Genomic DNA, 24,029 nt, shown 5'->3' on the forward strand with positions numbered 1-24,029 from the left:
AGATTATGGAGTGCTTTAACCAGAATTACTTACAAAAAAATTCCTGCAGTTTTAGAGATAATATTGTTCTCCCATGCCATTAGAGGATAATTAAGAACATTTTTGTATTTCTTGTCTAGGGAAATACATGTTGTCCAGCTGTGTGCAAAGGTGTTTACTTAAGACCTATGAGGAGCCAAAGACAAAGCTTATTCTAAAGTACCTCTAGTATTTTTTTTAAGTTGAGCAATAACCCTACTCAGCAGGCTTGTTTTAATTTTCACCTTTTTAATGATTTTATCTTCTCCTTGTATTGTTGAAAAAGTTTTAACTAGAGAAATAAAATTCTAGTAAAATCTCAAGCAAAAACAGTCATAGGATTTGCTTTAAAAAATAATGCGACCTCTGTGCATTGCACAGTGGAGTATTACTGAGACTGTATCATGACACAGCTGGACCTGTTCTTATATTTACATGCATACTTTGCCAGTAATCATGTGCTTCAGGTCTGTTTGTGTGGATTGTGTCCCTGTTTCAGACAGAAACACAGGAGGAGGATGTGCAAGTATGCATAACTAATTTGAAATTAAGCTATTCTTTAGGATTTACCTCCTTTAGTTTGAAGCCAACCTTGTTCTATTCTAAATGGTAATTTCTTCCTTCTTTAGGTGGAAGTAACCAGAACCTTTTCCATTAACTTTGTAGAGGCTCCATGGACAGATAGAGGGTGCTGAGTGGATATTTTAAGGAAGGGGGAGAAGGGGATGAAAACAAACAAACAAAAAACCTATCTGAACAAAAAGGGGTCATCTATACATTGACATATCACCTCATTATGCCTCTTGTTGACTATAAAAAGAGGCATGGTTGCATAATATAGTTGCAGACCCTTTTGCTATAGGTATCTGCAGTTAAGTGAGACGCATGCCACCTCTGTGACCAAAGTAACCCTTCAGAACAAAGTCTGCAATGCGTACTGAAGCCCTGCAGATTTAAGACTCTAGTGTTCACCAGGAAAAAGCTCTTTTGAACTGGCACACAGACTAATGACAAGAAATGTCAGAGCTGAGAGAGCGGAGACAATGTGGAGTGAGGTGAACTGCAGTAGGCAGGGTGTGCTCTGTTAACTTTTTGCTCATGCCGATGACCAGAAGCTTAAATTTGCTGTGTAAGATGAAGAGTCGGGACAAGATTCTTTCCTCGTTGCATTTCAGGAATTCAGTGTCTAAGGAAGAGATCCAGCGAGGGGAGTGATATGAAGAAAGCAACCTAATAAGTAGAGCAGCTCTCTGTTCAGCATCTTACCTGAACTGATGAAGGAAGTGTGAAGGTTTTGGAGAAGCCTGACGGCAGGAGGAGGTACTCCTAGTCGGGCAGTATACAAGGTAGATTTGAACAATAGAATTTGCTGTTGGGATAAAAGGAGATGAGGATGTAGGAGAGAAGGAAGTGGAGAGGTTTTAACTATGCCTGAAGAATTCAGGTCAGGAAAAAACTAAAAAATAACGTGACGGGAAGAAAGAAGTGGTGAGAAAAAACTAAGGAAGGAAAGTAGGTTACATGTAATACAGTTTCATGGGGACTTCTGTAAGAACTTCCTTTATTTAATTTTCTGCTTTCCAGTGGTACACCTGTTGGCCTAGCTGTTGACTCAGAAAACTCTGCTAGGTGCATATCTGAAGGGGAACATGCATAACTTATGATCTAATTAATGTCTGTGAATAGCAGTGTGCTCGCTTGGTTAGCGCAGGGAACTGGCTCTCTTAAGCTCTTCCACTGACTCACCAAGACTCAAGGGCTGGCAGGGGGAATGCTAACTCCTGTTTTATCCCAGAGTGGGGTAGGGAGGCTCTACTAATGCCTGAAGTACACTTTGGAACAAGTCAACTATCTCATATATCTCACTTCTAGCCAAACATTTGATTCAATATGGATTACTTACCATATATATATTTCTTTTTTTCTCTTCCAGTTACTATTTCTTCAACTGCAGAAAAAGGTAATTTTTTTTTTATTTATTTGAAGATGTGAATAGTTTTGTTGCATGCAAGTCTTAAGGGACGTAAAATTTAAATGTACTCCTTTATGTGTAAGCTCTGTGTACTGAGTAGATTAGTGCTAAGAAACAAGGTAAATATTGTGAGGTTGAGTCTGTTTAGCTTCTAGTACCACACGCTTGGGATGATGACAAGACCTGTGAGTAACGCAACTATGATTTAGGTTTGCAAATATTTTTAAATGGGTACCTTCTAAGAACAGAAAAAGGAGAACAGAGAAGGAACTGCAGCAGATCCACAAGTCCATTTTCTGTTTATTCCTGAACACACCCTGTGACCTGAAAGACTTCTGGAAGAGGAAGATTTGTTCTACTGCTTGTTATTTTCCAAACAGCTTACCAAATTCCTCAGAACCCCATTCTTTAGGACTGGTTAGAACAGTGCAAAACACAACTATTTCAAAGGTAGCTGCACATTATAATTTTAAATCACCAGGTCAAGTGGTTAAGGCCTTGTTTTGACAAACATTACTTAAGTCTTCACATTGGCTTTGGCAAGTATATGCCACAGTGGGTAGTACTTACAGAGATACAAACTGATCAAAAAAATTCCAGCATTCTTGGTCTGCCACTTCTTTTAACTGAACAAAAACTAGTCTAAAGGATTATTTGATTCCAGAAGTTCAAAATATGGGGATTTTTTATAAAACTTTCTTTTTTTTTCTGTAGAAATACAAGTTACTGATGGGGTATTTGTTTGGGAGTTCATTTCAGCTCACAGGGGGACATGAGTGGTAGAGTAAGCATTGATTTGCATTTTGACTATCCACAGAGGGCTGTCTTCAGAGCGTGAGACCACTGGTAAGAGGCTGTCATCTCTTAAATATTTTTGCAAAACAGCATAGAATGTGGAGCTAATCTAGCAGTTTTCTTCCTGGTGGGGAACATCCAGGAGAACACTGTGAAAGGAATGAACCTTGATGGAATCTCTCCTCTTTCATCTTCTAATGGAGAGGTGAAAGAGTGGGAAAATCTCCAAAATAAACCGTAAGCCGTTCAAGATGAGAGCTGTCTCTTACCCTGGATTTTTACATCACATTGCACAGCTGGGCTTCACCTAGACTTCACAAAATTCTGCAGATTGCTGCTGTGCTTTACTGTTGACCTGAATATGAATAAGTTTTACTTTCTTCTTCTGGAAAGGCAAGATCCATGTCTCAGTTAAGGAAGCCTGGCAGAGCAATGGTGTTGGTGTTGCGTAGTCAGATCTCTGGCTTTAGTACAAATGTGGTGCCTGTGTGGCTGAAGCAGGTGCTCTTATATCTACCAGGGAAGAAAAATGCTTGATTAATTAATGAGACTGACAGTATCGTTGGAACCTGACTGTTAGGCTTTTAATAGCTGTCACCTGCATGCTTCTTGTACCCTCAATTCTAAAGCATGTCATAGGCATCCTGTATGCATGAATTTCTTTACCAAGGAGGTTGATCTTAAAATGAGATGCGAAGTCTTTTTTCATTTGAAATGAAAGCTGTCATAAGTTTTATAAAGTTCTTACAAGCTAACTTGCAATAACCAGGAAATAACATCAAAAGAGTCAAAAGGCCAAAGTACTAGTAACATTGCTATGTAAATCAACAATGTGCATCTTAGCAAATATATTTTGCTCCATATTTCAGTGTCCTGTGTTCAAATCCTTTTACTCCAGTACTTAATTACAACTTTTGATTAAATTAGTGGTGATTTCTTCACCCCATTAAGGCTAATTGTTTCTTTGTAATTTCATATTCTTATCTAGATTTATATCCATTGGGATAGGGGAATAAAGTCAACTCTGAGTATCTCTTAACAATATAATATACTTCTGTTATATATTATTACCTCTCTTTAATCTGACTCAGTCTTGGAAATAGTATTAAGAATGATTCAGAAAAGGATGTTAAGGGCAAATCTTAGGAGGCCTTACCATATTTTAGGAGGATTCTAAGAGCATGTCTTAAGACATTGTCCTCCCGAGGGCATAAATTGTGGTCTAATATGCGTCAGTGCCTTTAAAGAGAAGTGACTTGACTTAGTCACAGCATGGCACCAAGAATCCTGGATTCCCTTAGCATAGCCAGGACTTCCTCATGACTCTGAGTCTGGCTAAACTGGCAGATACTGGGGTTTGAGGTTTTTGACCTATTTTCCATCTAGCTTGTAATTACAAGAAAATGAGCTGAATAGGAATGAGGCTGGTTTGTATTTGTACTGGTAACTGATGCAAGATGCTTCAGGGAGTAGTCTGCAGAGGAGATACTGCTATCCAAACCAGTGGGTAGATGGACTGCCAAAGTAAAGCTGTCAAAAATGGTATCTTCCCTCCCTCTCATTTCTTGGGGAGCACAGACAGGACAGATATCTGTAATCACAGTAGGAATGGCAGCACAGGAGTGGGAAAAGAAGCAAGAATCTATTCAGTGTGGGGCCAGTGTGGACTGCCAGTTGTAGGCTCTTTCTCTTGTAGACTGGGTGGTGCCCATCACTGGCACAGCTGTGAAAGTGTTGCTTGTCCTCGAGTTGCCCCAGTTTGGCTACTGAGGACAGGCCCTTGGCTTTTAATGATAGTGACAAATCGCAAGATCTCTGTTACTGCAAGAGTGCAAGAGCACTTTAACAGCTGCCTCTTTCTAGTAAATACTGGCAGCACTGGCACAGATCTGTACCATTGCTGCAGCCAGCCTTGGTGCCTGTTATTCTGTGTGTTGTTGGGGCATTTACAGCCTGTGACAAGACTGAGGTTCTGCTGTTTGAAGTATTGTGTGTGCACTAAAAAATACTACCTCAAAAGAATCTGAATTCTGGGGGTGATTTCTACAGACAGAATAGAACTGTTTACTGTGTAAGTTAATTTTGCTGTGCCCTGCCCTTCCCTGTATCTCATTTCCTCTTTCCTTCTACTTAGTTCCACTCATCATCTTCTCCCCCGAAGCTCTGATCTGTGCAGCTGATTCCACTGCAATTTTGTGTCCATTTCTCCTCTTTTCCGAACAGTTTTCTCATGCTTTAATTGCTTAACATTATGTTTGAATGTGTCTAGTATTTTTTTAATAAAAGACAATTTCTAATTATGCAGTGCCCAGTACAGTGATATACGAGTTCTTTCCTATCACAATGGCAATGTCAGGATGGCTTTAGAAAAAGGTTTTGCTTCTTGCATTTTCAGTCAGCTCCACAGCTGAAAATTTGCCAAATCTCTCTGTAAGGTTGGAGGAGTCAGAGGCAAAGGTAAGAAGCATAATTCTCTGAAGAAAGCTCAAATACAGTTTGTTTGGGTTTTTTACTGCAACAAGCAATGAAGATCCTGAAAGACGATAAATTAAGATAATATCTTCTGTGACTGTGCACAAGCATTTTCTGAGCTGTTGGAAGTTCCCAAAGTTTCAAGCCTGTTCTGCCATCCATGAAGTATGTCATATGGCTTCTTAAAGGACTCTATGCACATGGGAAAGTAGGTCAAGTTTCCTTCTTCATGCAACTGAAGATAATATAAGTGAAGATAATGTAAATATTTAGTATGACTTCTTTTCTAAGGCTTGCTGTTCTGGCACAACTGATCTGTTTCCTCTTGACAAGTGGTAGAAGAAACTGTTAGAGGAAACAAGATTGGAAGAAGCTTCCTGGGTCATAAGGTCTGAGTCTCTGGTCTTTAAGGCAACCATATCACATCGACCCATTTATAAATGGATTGAGCTCCCTACTAAAGCCACCTACATTTCGTTGCCACTGTGACTATAATAACAGGACCCTTCCAGATTATATTCCTCTGATGATTTGAAAGAAGATAATCAGACAATTTTTAACTCACAGCTATCTCTCATCTTGGAGTGCAGTCCTCTCCAAACCCCTGGTTTGGAGTTTTTACTGTCACTGATTATCAGTGCCTTCTACAATGGCACAATACCGTGCTGTTTCTACTAGAAGTAGAAATTAAATTGAATTCTCTAAGTTAGTTATCAAATACTTTACTATAATCTAGAACAGAATTGTAGCATCTTCTTTATCCAAAAAGGTTAGTCACTGACATGCCACAGGTGAAGCTGTGTTCAGTTCTGGGTTTTCTTGGTTGGTTTGTTTTTTTCCCTTCAAAGTCTGTTTTGGATTTGTAAATAAAAGCATATTATTTCCTTGAGGAATAGCACCCATTATATTTGGTGCTTTTTCTTTTTTTTAAGTGAGCACTCCTAGAGTGGTAAGTCTACCCAGGGAAAGGGTTTTAATGTAACTTAATTTTATCAGGTGATTCATAGCGTAGTAGTTTAGCTCTTATCAAAGATCAGGGATTTTACTTCTTGTTCTTTCCAGCTGTATTCACCAAACTCTTACTTGTGTTTTATTGCAGTTGTCTACCTTGTGGTTTTTCATCTGTCATTTGTCATGTTTGTATGGTCCTATTGGAAGACAATTTTCACATCTCCTGCATCCCCCTCTAATGAGGTAAATATAATGTTAAAAAAATGTCAATGCCTTTTTTTATAAATAGCTGAACTGTTTTTGGTGATGAAACTTGCTAGCAGTACTGCATGATTCACCTTTCCCTTCTCATTATCTAAAATAGAACAGCATGACAGTGTATCATGAATGAAAATGATCAAGTTACTCTTAAAATACTGTATACTTTGTGTAATGACATTTCCTTATATGAAATGTGCGTTTAATTCATCAGAAGTTTGATGGTCATGTACAGTGCTTTCCTGTGAACTAGCTTGCTTGAAACCTGGAATTTTTAAAACCAATAAATCAAATATAGTGACAACATTTTTATATTTCCATTTCAGGCAGTTTTGACCTTTGTTTGGGTAAGAAAAATTAGTAATGCAATACATACTCATAACCTGGAGGACTGAACCACTTACTACTAAGTCAAGGGTTAAGGTTTAGGGACAATTGAGAATATATAATAGCAAAAGAATGCATGATGACTGTAAGAAGTTTTGTTTTGAAAAAGAACAGTATTAATTGCAATAAGCCTGAGATGGATTATCTTGTTTTCTATTTTCTCTGAGGTGTGTGTATATAAGGATTAAATACTGGCACCAAATTTAAAATACCTCCCTTCCCTTCGTGGTTTTATAAAGCTTTTAAATTGGCTAAACCATTTGAGGCTTTGGTTGCTCTGTGGGGGTTGAATTTTTATTCTAATTTTGGCAAGACTGACTTTCAGTGCTAATGTCAACCTTAAATGTTTTTGAAAAGAGTTAAAACCATGCTTCTAAGGAAAAGCAAACGCTGCTCTGCAGTGCTTAATTATGGCTTAGAGATCTGTATCTTAAAGCTACAGAATATAAAATGAAAAAAGCTAAAGACTATTCTGTTTAGCTAAGCAAAAGAGTAGTACTGAACTGTTAAACCTAAAAATTCAAAGGGACTTGTCTTCAGGGTGGTTTGTTTTGGCTTTATCTGGGATGGTTCTGCTGGAAAATTGTAAGTTAAGCAGGTTAGCTAATTAAAATGTGGTTGGAACTGTGTTATTCCAGGTTTTGTAAAGCTAATGGAACTAGAGCTGCACATAAAACTGATGCCTAGTAACTTTTACTGTCTGCGTGGATTCTTCAATAATAGAAAACTTCCTCTGACAGTACTTATCCTGTAGTTACAGTAATGTTGTGGGAAGCTTTTCATATTCAGTGAGTGAAAGGGATGGTTTGGGCATACGGCATGTAACGAACATTTTCTATATCAAGTGTGGGGGAAGATCAGATTTAATACAATTTTCTTCTACAGCTAGCTTTAAAAAAAAAAAAAAAAAACACAACACAGCAACGGCAAACAACAAAAAAACACGCCAAAAAAACCACAAAAACCAACCAAACAAAAAAAACTACCACCACTTTTTCTTTCTGGGCAAGTCCCTTCTGTTCATGTACCAGTGAGTAATTTATGCTGGTTATACTTAAAAACAAAGCCTGACTTCAGAATCTCCCCATTGTATGAGAGTGTAAACGTATATATTTTTAGTCATTCAAATTAGCCATTCTTGCAAAACAAATAGCATCCTGTGATCTTACTATTGAACTAAAAAAAGATTCTGCAGCTGCTGTTGTCTTAGTGTAATCCCTGTACATTTGTCATAAGAAAGAACAATCAACATTATACAAGATCCAGAAAGAGGAAGGAAACAAAGGGACTCTTTCTGTTTTCAATAAGAACTGCTGGAACCTCATTGGAAATTCTGTTAGCTATGTGCTAACAGACAACTTTTGATGTCTTTGAACATATCCTGCCATTGTCCAAAGAGAATGTGGTCTCATGGCCCTATTAATTTCTGAAATTAGAACAGAAATGTAGCTCTTCAGAAAACCAATATCCTATCCAGGATTTTTGGAGTAATATTATGATGTTACTTGGACAAATTTAAGAAGTTTAAATATTGTGGTTTAGTTCCTTTTCTGTGCATTAATGGTTTGCCATAGAAATGTCATCTAGAAGTAGTATTTCATGTTTAATGCAACCTCTGCTTGATTGCAGGTCGTGGAGATAGGCATTGGGTCACCTAGCAGTCTCACAAGGGCAGTAGGGAGGAAGGCATATTGCACCATTGTTTGCTGGCATGATGCTTCACATCTGTTTTAAACTTTTGATGTGAGCATCTCCAGTTTTTGTATTTGAATAAATATCTCTCTTAGAGATCAAGATTAAACAACAAGGTCAAACTTTTGGTGATGACTGAAATGTTAAACTTTAATTTCGCCCTTTGCATAGATTAATCCTAGTTTTTGATTATTTAAAAGGTGATTATGTTTCATGTTTCACCCTTGAATGGTGGGTAGGCTCAATAACTGGGATGATACTACATGTAACAGGAGGCTCAGCTAGATTCTGTGAGATATGAGGCAACTTCTTTGCATTCTGGGTTAGGAAATAACACAGAGAAATTGCAGCAATGTCTTGTTGCTTCCTCCTTTCTGTAAGTGGAGTCTTCATTGTTGCTTGCCAACTGACTGTAATCCAAAAGAGGAAGAAGTACAGGATGAGAGGAAAATCCATGTGAACTAATCATATACATGTTCTTGGTAGGAAAATATGGTCGTATTAAACCACACTAAGCCAATTTTTGTTTCAGCTGCACACACAGCATTTTCCACTCACTACCATGAATACTTTGTCTATGTGTGCTCATAAAAAGGGCTCTTATAGTCCATACAGGAAGCTCAGAGTTTAAAAGTGCTTTGGGACAGAGAAATACCAGAGGAAATAGTGAGTTCAGCCCCCATTCCACAGGGGCTTGTTAGCACACTGGGTTTTGTGGGGCTTAATGGTAAAGCTCCTAATTTCAGTGATGTTTCAAACCAAACCAAGTGTTTCACAAGTGAGTAAAAGCTCTCCAGGTTCTTCTGGTAAAGTTTCACATTTCATTGAGGCTTCAGCAGGAATGTTCCTCGTGCTTTACTCAGAATTGTAACTCTCTCTCAAATTGTACAGGCTTCGCTGAAGTTGCTTTCAATACAGCTCATGGATGTTGAGACTAGTGCTGACAACTCCGAAGTAAAAATTCAAGTTAAACTCATTCAACTTCTGTGCTGAAGCCATGAAGGCCCTCCTCCCTTTTCCCCCCCTCTGGTTTGTACCCCTCTCTAAGCCAGCGGGAGGAAGTGGGATAAGAGAACTTTGGTGCCCTGTAGCAGCAAAGGACTGTTGCACCTTCCCCTTGTTCACAGATCATTTAATTTACACTTAACAGGAATTAAAGGAAAGGTTGCACCTTATTACAACTCCCAAGTCTCTGCCTTCCTTTGTGTTGAAGGGAAAATACTGTAGCTAATGAAACAGAGATAAAGATTATTTTCTTTAAAATATGCCCAGGACCATCATGGAGTTTTAAGGATCTCCTGAAATTCCTCTAGCATTCTTTTTTCTTTATGTGGTGTTTTTTGGGTCTGTGGGTGGGGGTTGTCAAAAGACAGGATTAATATACATAGGGTCTTTTCCTTGGAGCTTGACTAGAACACAAGGTAATAATTAATCTCTTTCTTTCATTCCATTTTCTCCCTCCCTCCTAGTTCTGCTTGTCAAAAGCTGATAAAGAACAATATGAAAAAGAAGAGAGACCAGAATCCCAGCAGGAAATTTTGAGAAGAGCTGCTAAAGACTTGCCTATCTATACGACAACAGCATCGAGAGGTGAGATATAAAGATAATTCTGTGCTCCTGAAGCTGCTAGTTTAATTCAGTGAAATTCATTTGATGTCACTGAATGAACAATCTGTTAAGCACATATTGCTAAGGCCATGAACTTGTTTTGTTATTTGTTTGGGCTGGTTTTTCTTCCCCCAAGAGAAACTGCAGTCCTTTGTCTGGGGATCTCAACATGCAGACAATATTTGGAATAAAAAAAAAAAAAAAAAATCCTCTTCTAGCAAGCAGATAACATTTATCTCTAATTGTGGCTATAAAAAATAAACACAGCAAAGAAATATAGCTAATACAGCTAGAAATAGAGAAAATTAAACTTCTTACTCAATTTTATAGTCATTTATATCCTACTTTTAAACTTCTTTTTTCTGAGCTGTATCAGTTCAGCAGGAGGAGAAACATCACACTTAAGGCTAGAATTTAAGAACGAATAAATGTTGTTTCATTCCCATCTGTAATTCAGTACAAAGCTAGTTATGAGCTATTTCTGTATTTGCCTTTAATACATATAGGCATTTTTATTCCAACTTATATATGAATGATCTGTGAAACTGCTCTTATACATATGTATATTCTTAAAATCTAGCATTTATATGTATATATGTATCTGTTTCTCTTTCTTGAAACTAGCAACCCAGCAGAGTTTTCCAAAAACATAAACCACTCACAATAACTGTTACCAAAGTTTACTGTGACTTTCCAAAGTCTAAGGACACCTGGCTTTTTTAAATACAAGCATCCCTTTAAGGGAATCCCAGTCTTAAGTTCCTGGAGTGGTCTGGGAAGCTCTGGCCAGCTCTTAGCAGTCCTGCTTAGCTGTAGGTGTTGGCTTTCCTCCTCCTTTCAAACTGCCTCTGCTGCTGTCTTATTTCCATTGAGAAGAGCCTGATGGCTTGTTTAAAAATATCCAGGAAAGATGAGGAAGGGCTGATTTACTGAACACTCTGCTAGATCACTATTTGCTGAAGAGGATAAAGAAAGCTAATGCAGAAAGTTGGCTTGCTGGAAGAATGTAGTTTCACAGTGGGATGCCTGAGTACCCTGTCCAGAGGTGACAGAAAGCAAGTGATAGGGGATCAGAGCAAGAGGATGAAGGATGGGAAGACTGGGGAGCCAAAGTGTAAATGGAAATGGACTCAGTACAGTAGTAATAGGTGAAAGTGTTTTAAATACTTTCATGTGTTACATTTCTTAAAAAAATAAAATATACATATCATATGAGAGCAGGCACATGAAGGTCTGTGAGAACAGGTGTGGCAGGGGAGGGCAGGAAGCTCTTTAAGATTCAGTTCATGCTAAGGGGGAAAACCTTTGTAAAATTAAATGAATTCTAATCACTTGACCCTTGCCACTTGAATGCAGCCATCAGATACTGTGATCGATGCCAGCTAATCAAACCTGACCGCTGCCACCACTGTTCTGCATGTGACATGTAAGTTACTGAATCTGAAATGATGGGTGTTCTCTCTCCTGCAATCATCACTTCAGTGTGTTCATGTCTTCAGTGCGTCAGCCCTTGCATAACATCAGGTTTTACTGTTTGTTCCTCTCTCAGACCCACAGTACTTGGATTTCACAAAAGAGCAAAGTTCTTCCTGTTGGTGCAGTATTACTATTGCAGCTCCATTGTCCAAAGTGGCAGAACTTTTTAGGAGACCTGCTTGTAGCTTTGTAAAACAGTGCTTATATTAAAATAGAAATAAATAAAAAATTAGAAAATCAGCAACTGAAAGTAAAGAAAGGCAGGTCTGAGATACCAGCACCAGCAAATGCTTATTATAGAACTTTTTTATTGTATCTTGCTTCTGCAGCCCTGAAACAGATGTGTGCTACTAATAATGCTAAAAGTCCTTCTCTCAAAGATTGACAGTGCAATTGCATGCCTTAACCATTTCGAAGACATTGCTGCTATTCCCTAGCTTCATTCTGAATCATCAGAGAAGTCTGCAAGGCCACTGAAGACTGAGTCCGAGTGAGACTTCAGTAGGCTGGGCTTGAGGAAATCTAGTTAACTGAAGAACCTGATACACATCTTTTGGCTAAAATCAAATTTATTTGCAAATACAGTGAATGTCTGTGTGTCTGAAATGTCTCGTATCTGTCCTTATACTAAAACTGGATGAAAATGGCATATGGACTATTCAAATTACCTACTGTGCTGCTCTTTTCCTCAATGAGCTTTAAAAAACAAACAAACAAGCAAGCAGCAAACAAAAAAAGGTAGCAAAAATAGCCCCAAGGTAGACTTAGTTAAAGTGAATGCCAGGCTAACATACCTTATCCACACAACTCTGAATGGTCCTTTGGATTTGTTTTCTCTCAATGTGCACATAAAACTAGTATGGCTTAATGAACTATTACATAGTGTTGCTCATTAATGCTCCCCATGTTAATTTAAGAGACTCTCTTCATAACTCTTCTGAATCTCATTTGGTCATTTTGCTTGAAAGGATGGGTGCTATAATACAGAGATTTGGCATGATTGAGAAGGACTTGAAAAAGATACGGTGGGGCAAAATAGTTTAAAAAACAAAACAAAACAAAACCAAAAACAACCCCCAAACTGTAGAAGCTAAAAGTATGTGTTTTAGGAAGAAAATGTATTTTTTGCTTTAACTTACTGGAAATTATCTCTTTCAGATGTGTACTAAAAATGGACCACCACTGTCCATGGTAAGTTTATAAAAACAAAAAAAAACATCAGTATAATAATGATGACTTAGATCCTACCTGCTTAATTAGACACTGCTTCAAAAATGCAACTTTGAAGTAAAACTTGATTTTCACAGAACTCCTTGTGTCTTTAATATGTGAAAATCTTGTTCCTAATGTGTGTTGCAACATAGAGTTGTAGGCCCAGTACCCCAAATCATGCAGCTTCTGCTTATATAGAGAAACTCTGGCGTTAACAAGACCTATGAGAAATGGCATTTCTTTTGTTTAGTTTGTATTGTTACCAGGAGAGGAGATACCCACTGCGCTGTGAAAATCAGTTCTTGGTTCTAGATGATACATAAGACTCACTCAGACAGTTACTCTTCTGCGGTTTGTATTCACTGGTAGTCAGTAAAAATATTATCTGCTGTCACTATAAAAATACTGCTATCAGTAGTTGACTTGAAGGTGGTTTTGTAACCAAAGCAACATCCCCTGAAATTGATGGAGAGGCTCGTACTATCTTCCGTGATGACTGCAGTTAGTTCATAGTGTGTGACGCTTCCTATACAGACTGTATGTATCATACGCTTTGCCAGCTCATGTCCTGTCCTGTAGAACTTCATGGGGGACAAAATTATTTGAGGGGCCCAGATCATTTGGCCTGAGGAAAGAGACTTCATTCAAAATGATGGCTTAAAATGCTTCTGAAACACTAGTGCCAGACTGTTTTGGACATACCACTGACATCGTACACGTTATGCTCTGCAAAAGCTGAATGTATTATTTTTTATTTTATTTTATTTTTTTGTATATCATAGTAACCTCTTTCTCTTTCCCCTCCTTCTAGGGTGAATAATTGTGTGGGATTTTCTAACTACAAATTCTTCCTCCTGTTTTTAATGTATTCCTTACTGTACTGTCTGTTTGTTGCTGCTACAGTCTTGCAGTACTTCATAAAGTTTTGGACAGTAAGTTCTAAGGCTTTTTTTTTGTTCATTTGTTTAATCCTGCATGTGTTATTGGAGGCTGCATCAGCATGTTGTCACTCACTGTTTACTCTGTTCCATAGTTCATTACCATTAACAGCATCAATCGAAGTGGCTGAAGCAGGAGAACCTTCCGAATATTAATGAATTAAATGTATTACACTGCCCAGGATGAGTAATTGGGGGAAGAAGTTCTGATGAGGACACTGTGCAATTTCTCTGCTCCATCAAAACCAAGTGGCACAGCTCAGGTTTTTTTGAGACTATTGGATATAGATACGTAGATATAGAAAGAACGGGCTATATCAAACAATTACATATATGTATCTGTGTGTATATATATACACACGTGTATATATATATATATATATATATATAAAAAAATACTGACAAATGTGAAATATAAGTAACAATTTTGTATCTTCCTAGACTTGTCTATGGATGCTACCAGATAAGGCAGATTAATTTCTTGGGAACTGACCAAGCTCTGATTTGGAGTTCCTGCATAGGCGTGTCTGAACTTTGTACTAGTGGCTTTTATCGATCTGATATAGGTAGAATGCTAAGATATGTACAGTGTTAATGATATACATCCTCCTTGCAACTATTATCAGTTGTCAAATGATTGATACACACACATGCATCTTAGTAGATTTAATAACATTTATGTGAAGGGTAACCGTCCTTGTACATAGTGTTATATTCCTTTTATAAGTTTTGTTCCAGTCACATTCCAGGCTGAACAGAGTGTCTTCTGGTGTTGTTCCCTTTCATCTCCAAAACCTTGTACTGTGCCTTCCTGTCTCTAGGCAGAAGAGCTAGCATCAGAATTCCCTTAATCAGTTTCCATTAACTAGCAGGGGAAAAATCACTGTAAGTGGAAGGCTCTCCATCACTTTATAAGTAAATAACAGCAGATATTTCTTAGATGCTAGTTGCTGTCAGAGTAACTGGGAAAAGCAGTCATCATCTGTAGCTGCAGAAATAATGTTTATTGGAGCAAAAAGATGTTGCCGTGTCAGGGTAAGAGAAGCTTGATCATGTATTCAGAATAGCTGTATGTTGAGACAGTTGGCACTAGACAGGTAAGATAAGTGGGGCAAAAAGTATGTTTGTTTGTGTTCATCTAAGCCTATAGGTCTGATCTGCCAAAGTACTATGTTTCTCTTAGTCTGTCAGTTCTGTATAGCAGCCTGTCACTGGAGAGCAAGGAACTATGTGGGAATTGAGCTGTCAGTATTGTGTGAGATGAAAGCCGTAAATATATTTATCAGTCATAGCTGTGGCTTGACAGGTATTTCAAATGAAATGGTCTGATTCTGCTGTTCAGTCTTGCTTGACTGTAAATAGTTAAATTTTTAATTTGTGAATGTGCCACTCCCAAACATCTGCCTGGCTGCTTTCCAGTGCTTTGTATGCAATTTCTAATGAAACTGTAGATGCGCTCTTAGATATTTACCAGTCAGTGCTTGAGCAAAAAAAATGAATTTGCTTTGTCACCTCACGTCATAAGTGTTAGTGCAATAAAAGTCCACAGGACATCTGACCACAATGTACATTTAATACCAGCATTTGCAGCAAGGCTCTTCCAAAGCCCATTGGACACAATATTGAAGTGGACCCTTGAGCAGAGGAAGTAAACTTAAGAGAGTTTGGGGGTTTGGTTTTTTTTTTAATTAGTTGTTAAAAATGCTTCCTGCAAGAATGGGCTACTTCTGAAATGTGACAGTAGACAATGTAGTTGTGTGCACTTGTTGCTTTCAGTTCCGGTTACTTCCAAGACAGAATCTGGTGATGCCACGATCTTATCATTAGAGTAGGTCTCTGAGTCACTTTACTCATATTAAATCATTCATTCCACAAAGCTAATATTCCTCTGATCTTATAATAGCTTGATTAAAGTAGACTTCCAGAAGGAGGCGGCAGCACTATAATCATGTTGGCTTGCAAGATTTAGCATGTCTCTCGTATGTAAGCTTTTAGGCAAGTGCTGTTGACTGCAAAATAGAGTCCTGGAAGCTTCTCTCTACAGCTGTATCCAGATCAGAGCAGAGTACTGCTGACACGCACTGTCTGTAGACTGCTTCAGTATATTGCTAATGCTCAGCTTTGTGTGCTACAGCATCAGACGGATTACCGTTTTGACATTTTCTGTTGAGGCTCTCTAGGTATTGTTTTTTTCCCCCCCAAAGCTTGACTATCAGAAATGTTATAGTATACCTTCAGAAGGTAGTTTTTCTTTTTTGCTTCATCGTGGATGTTTTTCAGAGAAAGTGTGCAATAAACTGCTGCATATGTCCAGTGTTAGGATGGAAGATGAACTGCTTCTTGGGGAGCGTAGCCTTGGTTGCTTCAAAAGTTGTAGTAATGAGGTTGTGAAGGTGTATGTGCTAACTACACAAATTTTAGCAATCCATTGTTTTGCACTGTTCATAATACTTGCATAGAGACACAACACACATATGCAGATACTTGCAAACTTTGTGAGAAATGCACACCTACCAAACTCTTCTGTTGAAGAAAGCCTTTGTGTTTCCCACTTGCACGTGCAAGACTTCTACATAGCATATTTCATGCTCTATGCAGAAGTGCTGAAGAAGGATCTTGGTACTGTTCATACACTGGTGGAACGCCCATACTGGCTGTAAACGTTTACCACAGGCTTACACACTGATGCAGATGTTAAAATCTGTTTTGTAGATCAAGGGAATGTGAATGACTCCTTTTTTTTATACTCATAACTGTTTTTCTTATACTCATGAAATTTTTATTTCTACCTAGGAAGTTGTTAAAGATAAGCAGATAAAACCTCAGTTTAACCAAATGTATTTGACACAAACATCAGCACTGGCTGAACGCCCAGTCCTTGATGCCTTGTTTACAAAGTGCATGGTGGTACTTCCCAGTGTGTATTCGTATCTAACCTCATTCTCGCTGCACTCCCTCCCCCTTGAAACCTGTATATTTTCCAGCTGTTTTTGGTGTCTTTCATTGTCCTCCAAATTATTTTGGCAATCCTGAGTATAGCTAATTCATGGGTGTAATATGGCTTCTGGGTAGGTGGCACACACTTCTGCAAAACTTTGGTTGTATTAACAAAAACAAAAAGCAAAACAAAAAAGAGCAATTCCAGATCCTTAGTTAGATCTCATTCCTTTTGCATAGACACATAAGGACATATACCAGATCTTCTGAGTTTTTTCTAGATATAAGCTAGACCTAGCTACTGAAAGATGAGTAACGAGTCAATTTCTGACAGCACTTTTTTTGTTGTGGGTTTTGTTTGGGGGTTTTCGTGAGCTGATAGTTGCTCGTATGACTCTATGCTTGTGAAGGAGTTTGTAGGGGACACTTCACAATAGTGACTGGCTTCAGTCTATTATGTGTGCCAAGTAGCCCAAATTTTATTGTGCGAATTGCTTCCCTTTGTAAGCTCTGCAGCTGTCTCACCTCCCAGTCTCTGCTTCTGTGCTGCTGCTAAGCATAATGATTTTAAATAACTAATGTCTGAAGTTTCACACTCTTTTCACATGCTGTGGCATGTGGACTGCTGCTAGAACACAACTGTGAATAAGCCTGTTATATGCACTCAAAGCCTGCATGCTTCTCTCCAGGAAGGAATTGGCCTTTTTTTGAAAGATGCTTCAGTTCTGCAACTGTCATTCAAGAACTTACAACCAGTGGCTGAAACTGGGTAGTCAGAAGCGGTAAATGCTCCCTGGGGATCATGCAAATTAATCGTGCATCATTCAAAAGATCCTTCTCCAAGTTACAGAGCTACTGTTTTTGGAAGATGGAACATAAAAATGGAAATAAACATATTTTTCTGGCCCACAGAAAACACAAAGACTAAGCTGCTACTGCTACTGCTCTTTGATCTTCAAAATCAACTGGCCTGAGAATTCTTTATAGGGAACTATTTTGTTTAAATATTCAATTCCAAAAGAGTCTTAGAAATAGAAGTTACAAATATTAATTAGGAAATGGGAACACTGCAGTGTGCTCTGAGGTAGGAAAAGTCATCATAGCTTTAACATGAAGCTTAGGCATAAGCAGCAATTGGAGTATGTATTTTGCTAGCCTTGATTTCAAGGGATCACAAAACACAACATATCCCTACAGCAGGGGGAAGAGGGACTTTTGCACAAATTGTCTAAGCAAAACTGCATTAAAAAAAAAAAAGGCAGTAAATAAGGAAACTGAACTGATGGCAGTTCAGATAGCTGGACTCTGCTATCATTTGCTTACTGTAGCATGATCTGATGGTAGCCAGCATTTTGGAAAATGCTGTGTATATCTGTGTGACTCTAAGGTAAATGCTTGGGCTCTCCCTAGGCTTTCTGCACAGATTAATGTAACTTAAAAGCCATACATCTTGCCTACAACAGATTCGTTAAGTGCTAGCATCTTAGCTAAGACTGCTAATACCACTTTCCTGTTTCTGGTTTTATTTTCTTAAGTACTGGTTCAATTTCAGATGTTATGCTAAAGATACATCCCACAAACGTATCTCAATATTGAAGGACACTGGGAAGAAGAAAAACTGTACTGATGTATTATGAGCTCTTTTTTTTTTTTAACAAAGAAAATTGTGCAAAGAATGGCAATTTATTTTTTTATGGTTTTGACTGAAACTACATCTAATGGTAATAAATATGTCCCAAAGTCAGAAAGATTTTGTAGTTTATAAACCATTGCTTTATACCTCTGGAGTATACTGAGCTTTTCAGACCTTTATGAATGGTTTCATCATACAGAATATTTACATAAACCTTACTTGTGATCGAAACAACTAGCAAAGAATGCACCTGGTGTAGTCATGCTGTTCAAGCTGAGGAACCGTTTGAAAGTGATACAGCTACAATCTGAATAGCAATACTTCCATGCTTCAGTAGAAAATTTCGTGCCTTGGAAGTTAGTAGTGTGCTTTTATGTACTCTCTCCTCCATTCTTGGAGAATGGGGGCTAAGGCTGCTGATGGGCGTTGGAACTCGGCATGTCCGAGAGCACGTGTGCACTCCAACCATTTTGTTCTTAACAAAGCCTGTGCTGTTTTCAAACGCTTCGTCTTAACATAATACTAGTGTTTAATAAATTGTCTTTGTTTGCGCAAAGCTTTGCCGCAGGAAAGCTGCAGAGAATTGTCCAAAGGTAAAATCCAATATTGCTGTAATTATTTAAATACTGCTCCTACTATAATTTTTCTCATCCAGTCATTCATGGTGGCTATTTACACCATCACAGAAGGAAGGAGACGTGTAATCTGTTTCCTATGAATATAGGGAGTGTACAGGGATATAGATATGCCTGTGTGCGCTTGATCTTAATTGCAATGTGTTTTAGTCTAAAAAAAATAAGCCTTAGATAAGTGGGTATACTGAATGAGCTAATGGAAAAAGTAATGGCAATAATGCTAACTAAACAGCTGAATAAAAATAGCCTCTCTGCTTTCATAGTGCTGTTAAAGGTCAACTACTTAAAAGTACTGTGATTTTAAGGATACAGAACTGGAATAGTATTGTTACAAATCCCATTGGCCTCTTGAAAGTGCAAGCCTAAAAATAGTTGGGGGTGGAATCGACTATCTGGTATGGGTGGGAGGTTTTTTTTTATATGGTGATTGTACTGAAATTGTTTTTCATGTAGATCTTCTCGTGAATCACTTCTGCCTAATCAGACATGGCAGATTTGTTTTGCTAGGTATATGCTGGTTGTTGTCTAAACGTTAGAGATCATCAAAAATTGAAGATCTGTCTCAGGTCTTGTCTAGGATTGTTCGTTTTACGTTCCTTACACCAGTTCAGAAGTAGGTTTGGTATTATTACCTTGCCAGGAAAGGGTTTGGACGTTTTTCTTCCCTTCAAAGAAAGTGATTTTGGACATGTTTTCCCTGTGTCTCTTTGCCCGTGGCTGCACAGTTAACATTTTTTAGTATAGGAAATTTTTTTCCTTGCCCCTTAATGTGCATTTAAAAACTAACAGATGAACATATGCACTCATGCTACTAAACTCAGGTGGAAGGCGTACCCATCAGCTTTAAACATTGTTGTATACCAGTTTAACATGATGTGAAAGGAAAGCTGGGCTTGTGCTTTTTTTTCTTTGTGAAAAGTGAGGTGAAAGACCTATAGCAGAATGGATATGACAGAAAATGTTTAGTGACAATACTGCATTAGTTGCTAAAAAGTGTTAACATATTAATCTCTTTCTCTCTTTCTCCCCAGAATGAATTGCCAGATACCCATGCAAAATTCCACGTACTATTCCTTTTCTTTGTGGCAGCCATGTTCTTCATCAGCATACTGTCACTCTTCAGCTACCACTGCTGGCTAGTTGGCAAAAACAGATCAACCATAGGTCAGTTAATTGGAATATGGAACTGTTCCTTATCCAGAAAACCAACAAGTCGATGAGAATGTGAGGCTTACAGGATATGCCATCACATATAAACAGAATTTTTAAATATTGTACAATAAGAAGCATATTTGGTGAAAGTAATTAAAGGTGAAACATAGGGGAAAATGGAGCATGTGTAGGGTTCCTCTGCTGGAGCCAAGCATTCGGATTCATGATGAATGTTAATTTATTTTGTTTGTATTTTTGAGATCTCTGAGGCACTGTGCATTTATGTTGTGTTTTATATAGTGTTAAGTATGTAACAATTGCGAGTTGCCAGTAACCCTGTTGTTCTAATACTTTGAGTAGGTGGGTGGCCCCAACCAAGGTGAAGGCTCTACTGTATATGAACATGCTACATTTTGAACTAGATCTAAAAGAGTATTCTTAAATCCTGTGATATAAAATGGACCTCACTATTAGGAAGTGGCTTGTAAAAGCAGTGCGATAAAAATGGAAACACTGATGCACGTTTCCTAAATAATAAAAGAGATTCACATAATTTCTATGCCTGAATGTTTTAAATGGCATTGACCAGCATAAGCAAGTTATGTGCATTAGTTAAAATATCTGAAGTTCTTGCTAAAGCATTTTTGAAAGTGTGTTTTGCGGGGTTGGGGGGGGGGGGACTGGTGGGTATTTCCACAACTGTGTAAGTCAAAATCTTATACCTTTTAATGGAATTAAATTTCTATCCTCAAAAATAAGTGGGTTGATTAAAAGTGAATTAATTTTCAGCTTGTTAGAATTTTTTGATGGAGGAAAAGGATTTTTTTTGATTGCTTGATGGTAGCATTGTTTGAGTCCTTTTTCTTTTGACATACCTACAGCTAAGGAATATTCAGTTTCTTTTTTAGCTTTGAAGAACATTTCAGCATGTTCCTTACCCAGAAGTCAGTGGTCATAATTGGCCACACAGTACTTTATTTATTTTCTGGATCATGATTGTAAAAAGACAAGCTCTTGGTATGGGGAGAGCAGTGAGTCTTCTCGGTTCTTGGCTGAGGGTGTAACTGGACTGACTAGAAAAATGGTGGCAGTTTGCTACAGTTCGTGGTGCGCCTGTTTCAGATGTAATAGATCTCATCTTTCTCTGATACCATAGGACGCTCTTAATTCAACTTCAGACCTTGGCAGAAGTGGAAGAAACTACACTGTATGGGTTTAGGTCCAGTAGTGCTTATGGTAAATTGCTTCTAGAAGAGGAAGCCTTCTGCTCAAAAAAGGCTTCACGGGCCAAAGAGAGAGCTAGCCATCAATGAATAAGGGTTCTGGTGTCTTTGCTGTGCTGATGGTACTTAGGTCTGTCTCAGACCTTAAATGTTACATATAAAGAGAGAAAGATGACTGTTCTGATCACGTGACTTTCTTCCCTTTCATTTCTGTTTTTGTCATTAACCCTGTGATTTTTTTTTTTATGCTCTCTGATTACTTGCGATGACTTTTTTTCCCCCCTAATACACATCAAGGTCGTTTTAGCTTGCCCGACACTGTTTTCACAATAGAGAAGTTTGAGTCTGTTTATTTGTCTTCCCTGACTCCTTATCACTTTAGAGATAGTGCATGTTTTTCTTTTACAGAAACATTCCGTGCACCCACATTTCGAAATGGCCCTGATAAAAATGGCTTTTCTCTTGGATGCAGCAAAAATCTGAGGGAGGTTTTCGGAGATGAAAAGAAGTATTGGCTACTCCCTATCTTTACCAGGTATTCAGTCTGAATGGGAATGAATTGGGGGATAAATTGATTCCATGACTTTCACCTTGCTTCCCCTTCTCCTAAAAAAATAAAGCACAACTGAAAAGCCAACTCGTAAATCCTGCATGATGAACATTGGTGTAGGGAAAATGTGCAGGAGAAAACTGAGCGAATTCTGCACAGGGTTGTCATTCAAAGAGAAGGGCTTCATTAATAAGGGCCTTCTAAATATGGAAGTTTGGAAAGCTTTGAGAAGTGTATTTCAAAAACTGTACACCTTTTGGTGGTAGTATTAGTGTCTGATTATAGAGCAGTAATCAGCAACTCAGAGGAGATCTAAACGCTTGAACTTCAGCAGCATTGAAACAACATCAGTTTAAAAACACCCCCTCTTACCCCTGAAAACACTTGACAGCTTTCCTTTTACTATAGATGACAGTTTCGGTATTGAAAGCTGCCTGAGAAAATGTGTGTAAATAAGCAGCAGTGCAAAAAAAAATTCTGATACAATGCAAAATACTGTTTTTGAAACTTCAGCTGAGCCAGTGTTAGGGAGTTGCAGACAAGCGTCAGAGAAGCTTGATGAAGCAAGACTGACGTGCTGCCCACTCCCACCACTCCTGAAAGTCAGCAGAACAAAGTAGGAGCTGTATTTCAACACTGCTTTTGGGGGGTCATGTATCAGTTAAAAATATTGGTGAACCCATTTGTGAAGCTGAGGTCTGGTAGCAAACAGCAGAGATAGTAATGAGATCTTAAGTTGCCTCAGTTGTTTGCTCAACTACTGTGCCTTTTCATGTGATTAAAGACAGAAGCTATATTCTAGATGGGTCAGTCTGCTTTGCCACCACATGTTATCCTGATTAAACTTGCTTTAAAAGAAGGCTTAGCTAACCTCAAAATGATGGGTGGAGAGGAGAAAGCATGGCCACCAAAATATTATTTATGCTTCTGGGGTTGTAAATACCAGATAGTCTGGCTACATGTGCACAGTGGTTTGGGGCAAGACCCAGGCTACAGTCTACAGAAACACAGGGATGTTTCTGCAATACATAGGCTAGCGATGTGCTCAGCAATCCATACTGAGTGATATGGTGGGAATCATTTGAGCTCCAAGATTTAATTAACTGATCATCTGGCTTAGTGGTAGAACTGCCTTGCTCAAGTCTGGAGTTCAACGCTGCACTCAAGTAATTGATTCAAGCCTGTAGCGTTTGCCTTTTGCATGGGTACTTCTACAGTTCATTTAAGTCAACTACAAATAGTGATTTGCATCTTTGTTTCTGGTTTAGTTTGGGCGACGGGTGTAACTTTCCGACTCGTTTGGTGATTATGGATCCAGAGCAACTTACTGTCTCAAGCCAAAGTGAACCTGCCAAAAGGTAACTATAGCATTTAAATTAGTGATTTTGTACTGTTCTGTACTTCATCTGGAGAAAAAATTGTTTCAAAATTACTTAGTTTTTTATACTTCTTGTCATCTTCAGAGTGAGTTTGTAAGTCTTCAGAGAAGGACAGAATGGATCAAGACTAAAAAATGGTGCTGCTTCATGCAGAAATTGTTTCTTGGTTTTGACCTGTAACAGAGGATATGGCTCTGAGGAAACAGTAATGCAGAAAGTAAGAGAGCTTACTGGCTCTTAACAACAATCAGAAAAGTCCCAGGGAAGACTGAATAATGGCCCATGGAAAAAAAAGTTTAAGATCTTTTTTGGAATGAGAGAAAGGCAAGGTATTACTTGTACTTTACTTCCTCCAGCATGCTTAAACAAGGGATGCTGAGACACAGTTTGCAAGAGAGTTAGATCATTGTGGCTATTGCTGGTTTTTAGCACTGGCATGTTTGTAGCTCATTACATTTTATCCCTCCAAATTTGCATCGTTTGTATCTTCAGTGTACTTTCAAGAAGCCTGCTTTAGATTCAAAGACACAAGAGTATGTGGAACTTCTGGGGGTGTTTACATTTGTCATTTTAGAAGTGTTCTGTATAGTTTGGTGAATTTGTAGCTGAAGATTGTTGTCAACAGCAGTCACCTGAGTTACGAGGCATTAGGGAGGTTCAAAGGCAATACTGAGAAGTTGCTTCCAGTGCAACATAACCAGTGGAATTTAGACAAGAGCAGGACCTTTGTGCAAACAGCAG

The 24,029-nt window shown here is 38.3% G+C and overlaps 1 protein-coding gene across 18 annotated transcripts in view; it reads left to right on the plus strand.

Annotated features, from left to right (window-relative positions):
* The window catches only part of ZDHHC20 (zinc finger DHHC-type palmitoyltransferase 20), a 56,340-nt gene that overhangs the window by 23,367 nt on the left and 8,944 nt on the right, over nt 1–24,029 (plus strand). For 3 of the 18 annotated variants that reach the window (XR_005930861.1, XM_041118417.1, XM_041118416.1), the window contains exons 2-12: nt 1,952–1,978; nt 6,357–6,451; nt 9,437–9,499; nt 10,015–10,135; nt 11,510–11,579; nt 12,788–12,820; nt 13,653–13,773; nt 18,907–18,942; nt 20,016–20,148; nt 21,768–21,894; nt 23,178–23,267. Coding sequence is in view for 6 of the 18 variants with exons in the window: in XM_041118417.1 (XP_040974351.1) it covers nt 1,952–1,978; nt 6,357–6,451; nt 9,437–9,499; nt 10,015–10,135; nt 11,510–11,579; nt 12,788–12,820; nt 13,653–13,773; nt 18,907–18,942; nt 20,016–20,148; nt 21,768–21,894; nt 23,178–23,267 (916 nt within the window). In the remaining 12 variants the exon portion in view is untranslated. Of the gene's footprint in view, nt 1–1,193; nt 1,365–1,951; nt 1,979–2,807; nt 2,837–6,356; nt 6,452–8,578; nt 8,597–9,436; nt 9,500–10,014; nt 10,136–11,509; nt 11,580–12,787; nt 12,821–13,652; nt 13,774–18,906; nt 18,943–20,015; nt 20,149–21,767; nt 21,895–23,177; nt 23,268–24,029 lie in introns of those variants that run through there. The other 15 variants (XR_005930852.1, XM_041118419.1, XM_041118418.1 and 12 more) reach the window with 11 other exon arrangements.

Source organism: Aquila chrysaetos, chromosome 19 (assembly GCF_900496995.4).
Source record: "Aquila chrysaetos chrysaetos chromosome 19, bAquChr1.4, whole genome shotgun sequence".
NCBI lineage: Eukaryota > Metazoa > Chordata > Aves > Accipitriformes > Accipitridae > Aquila > Aquila chrysaetos.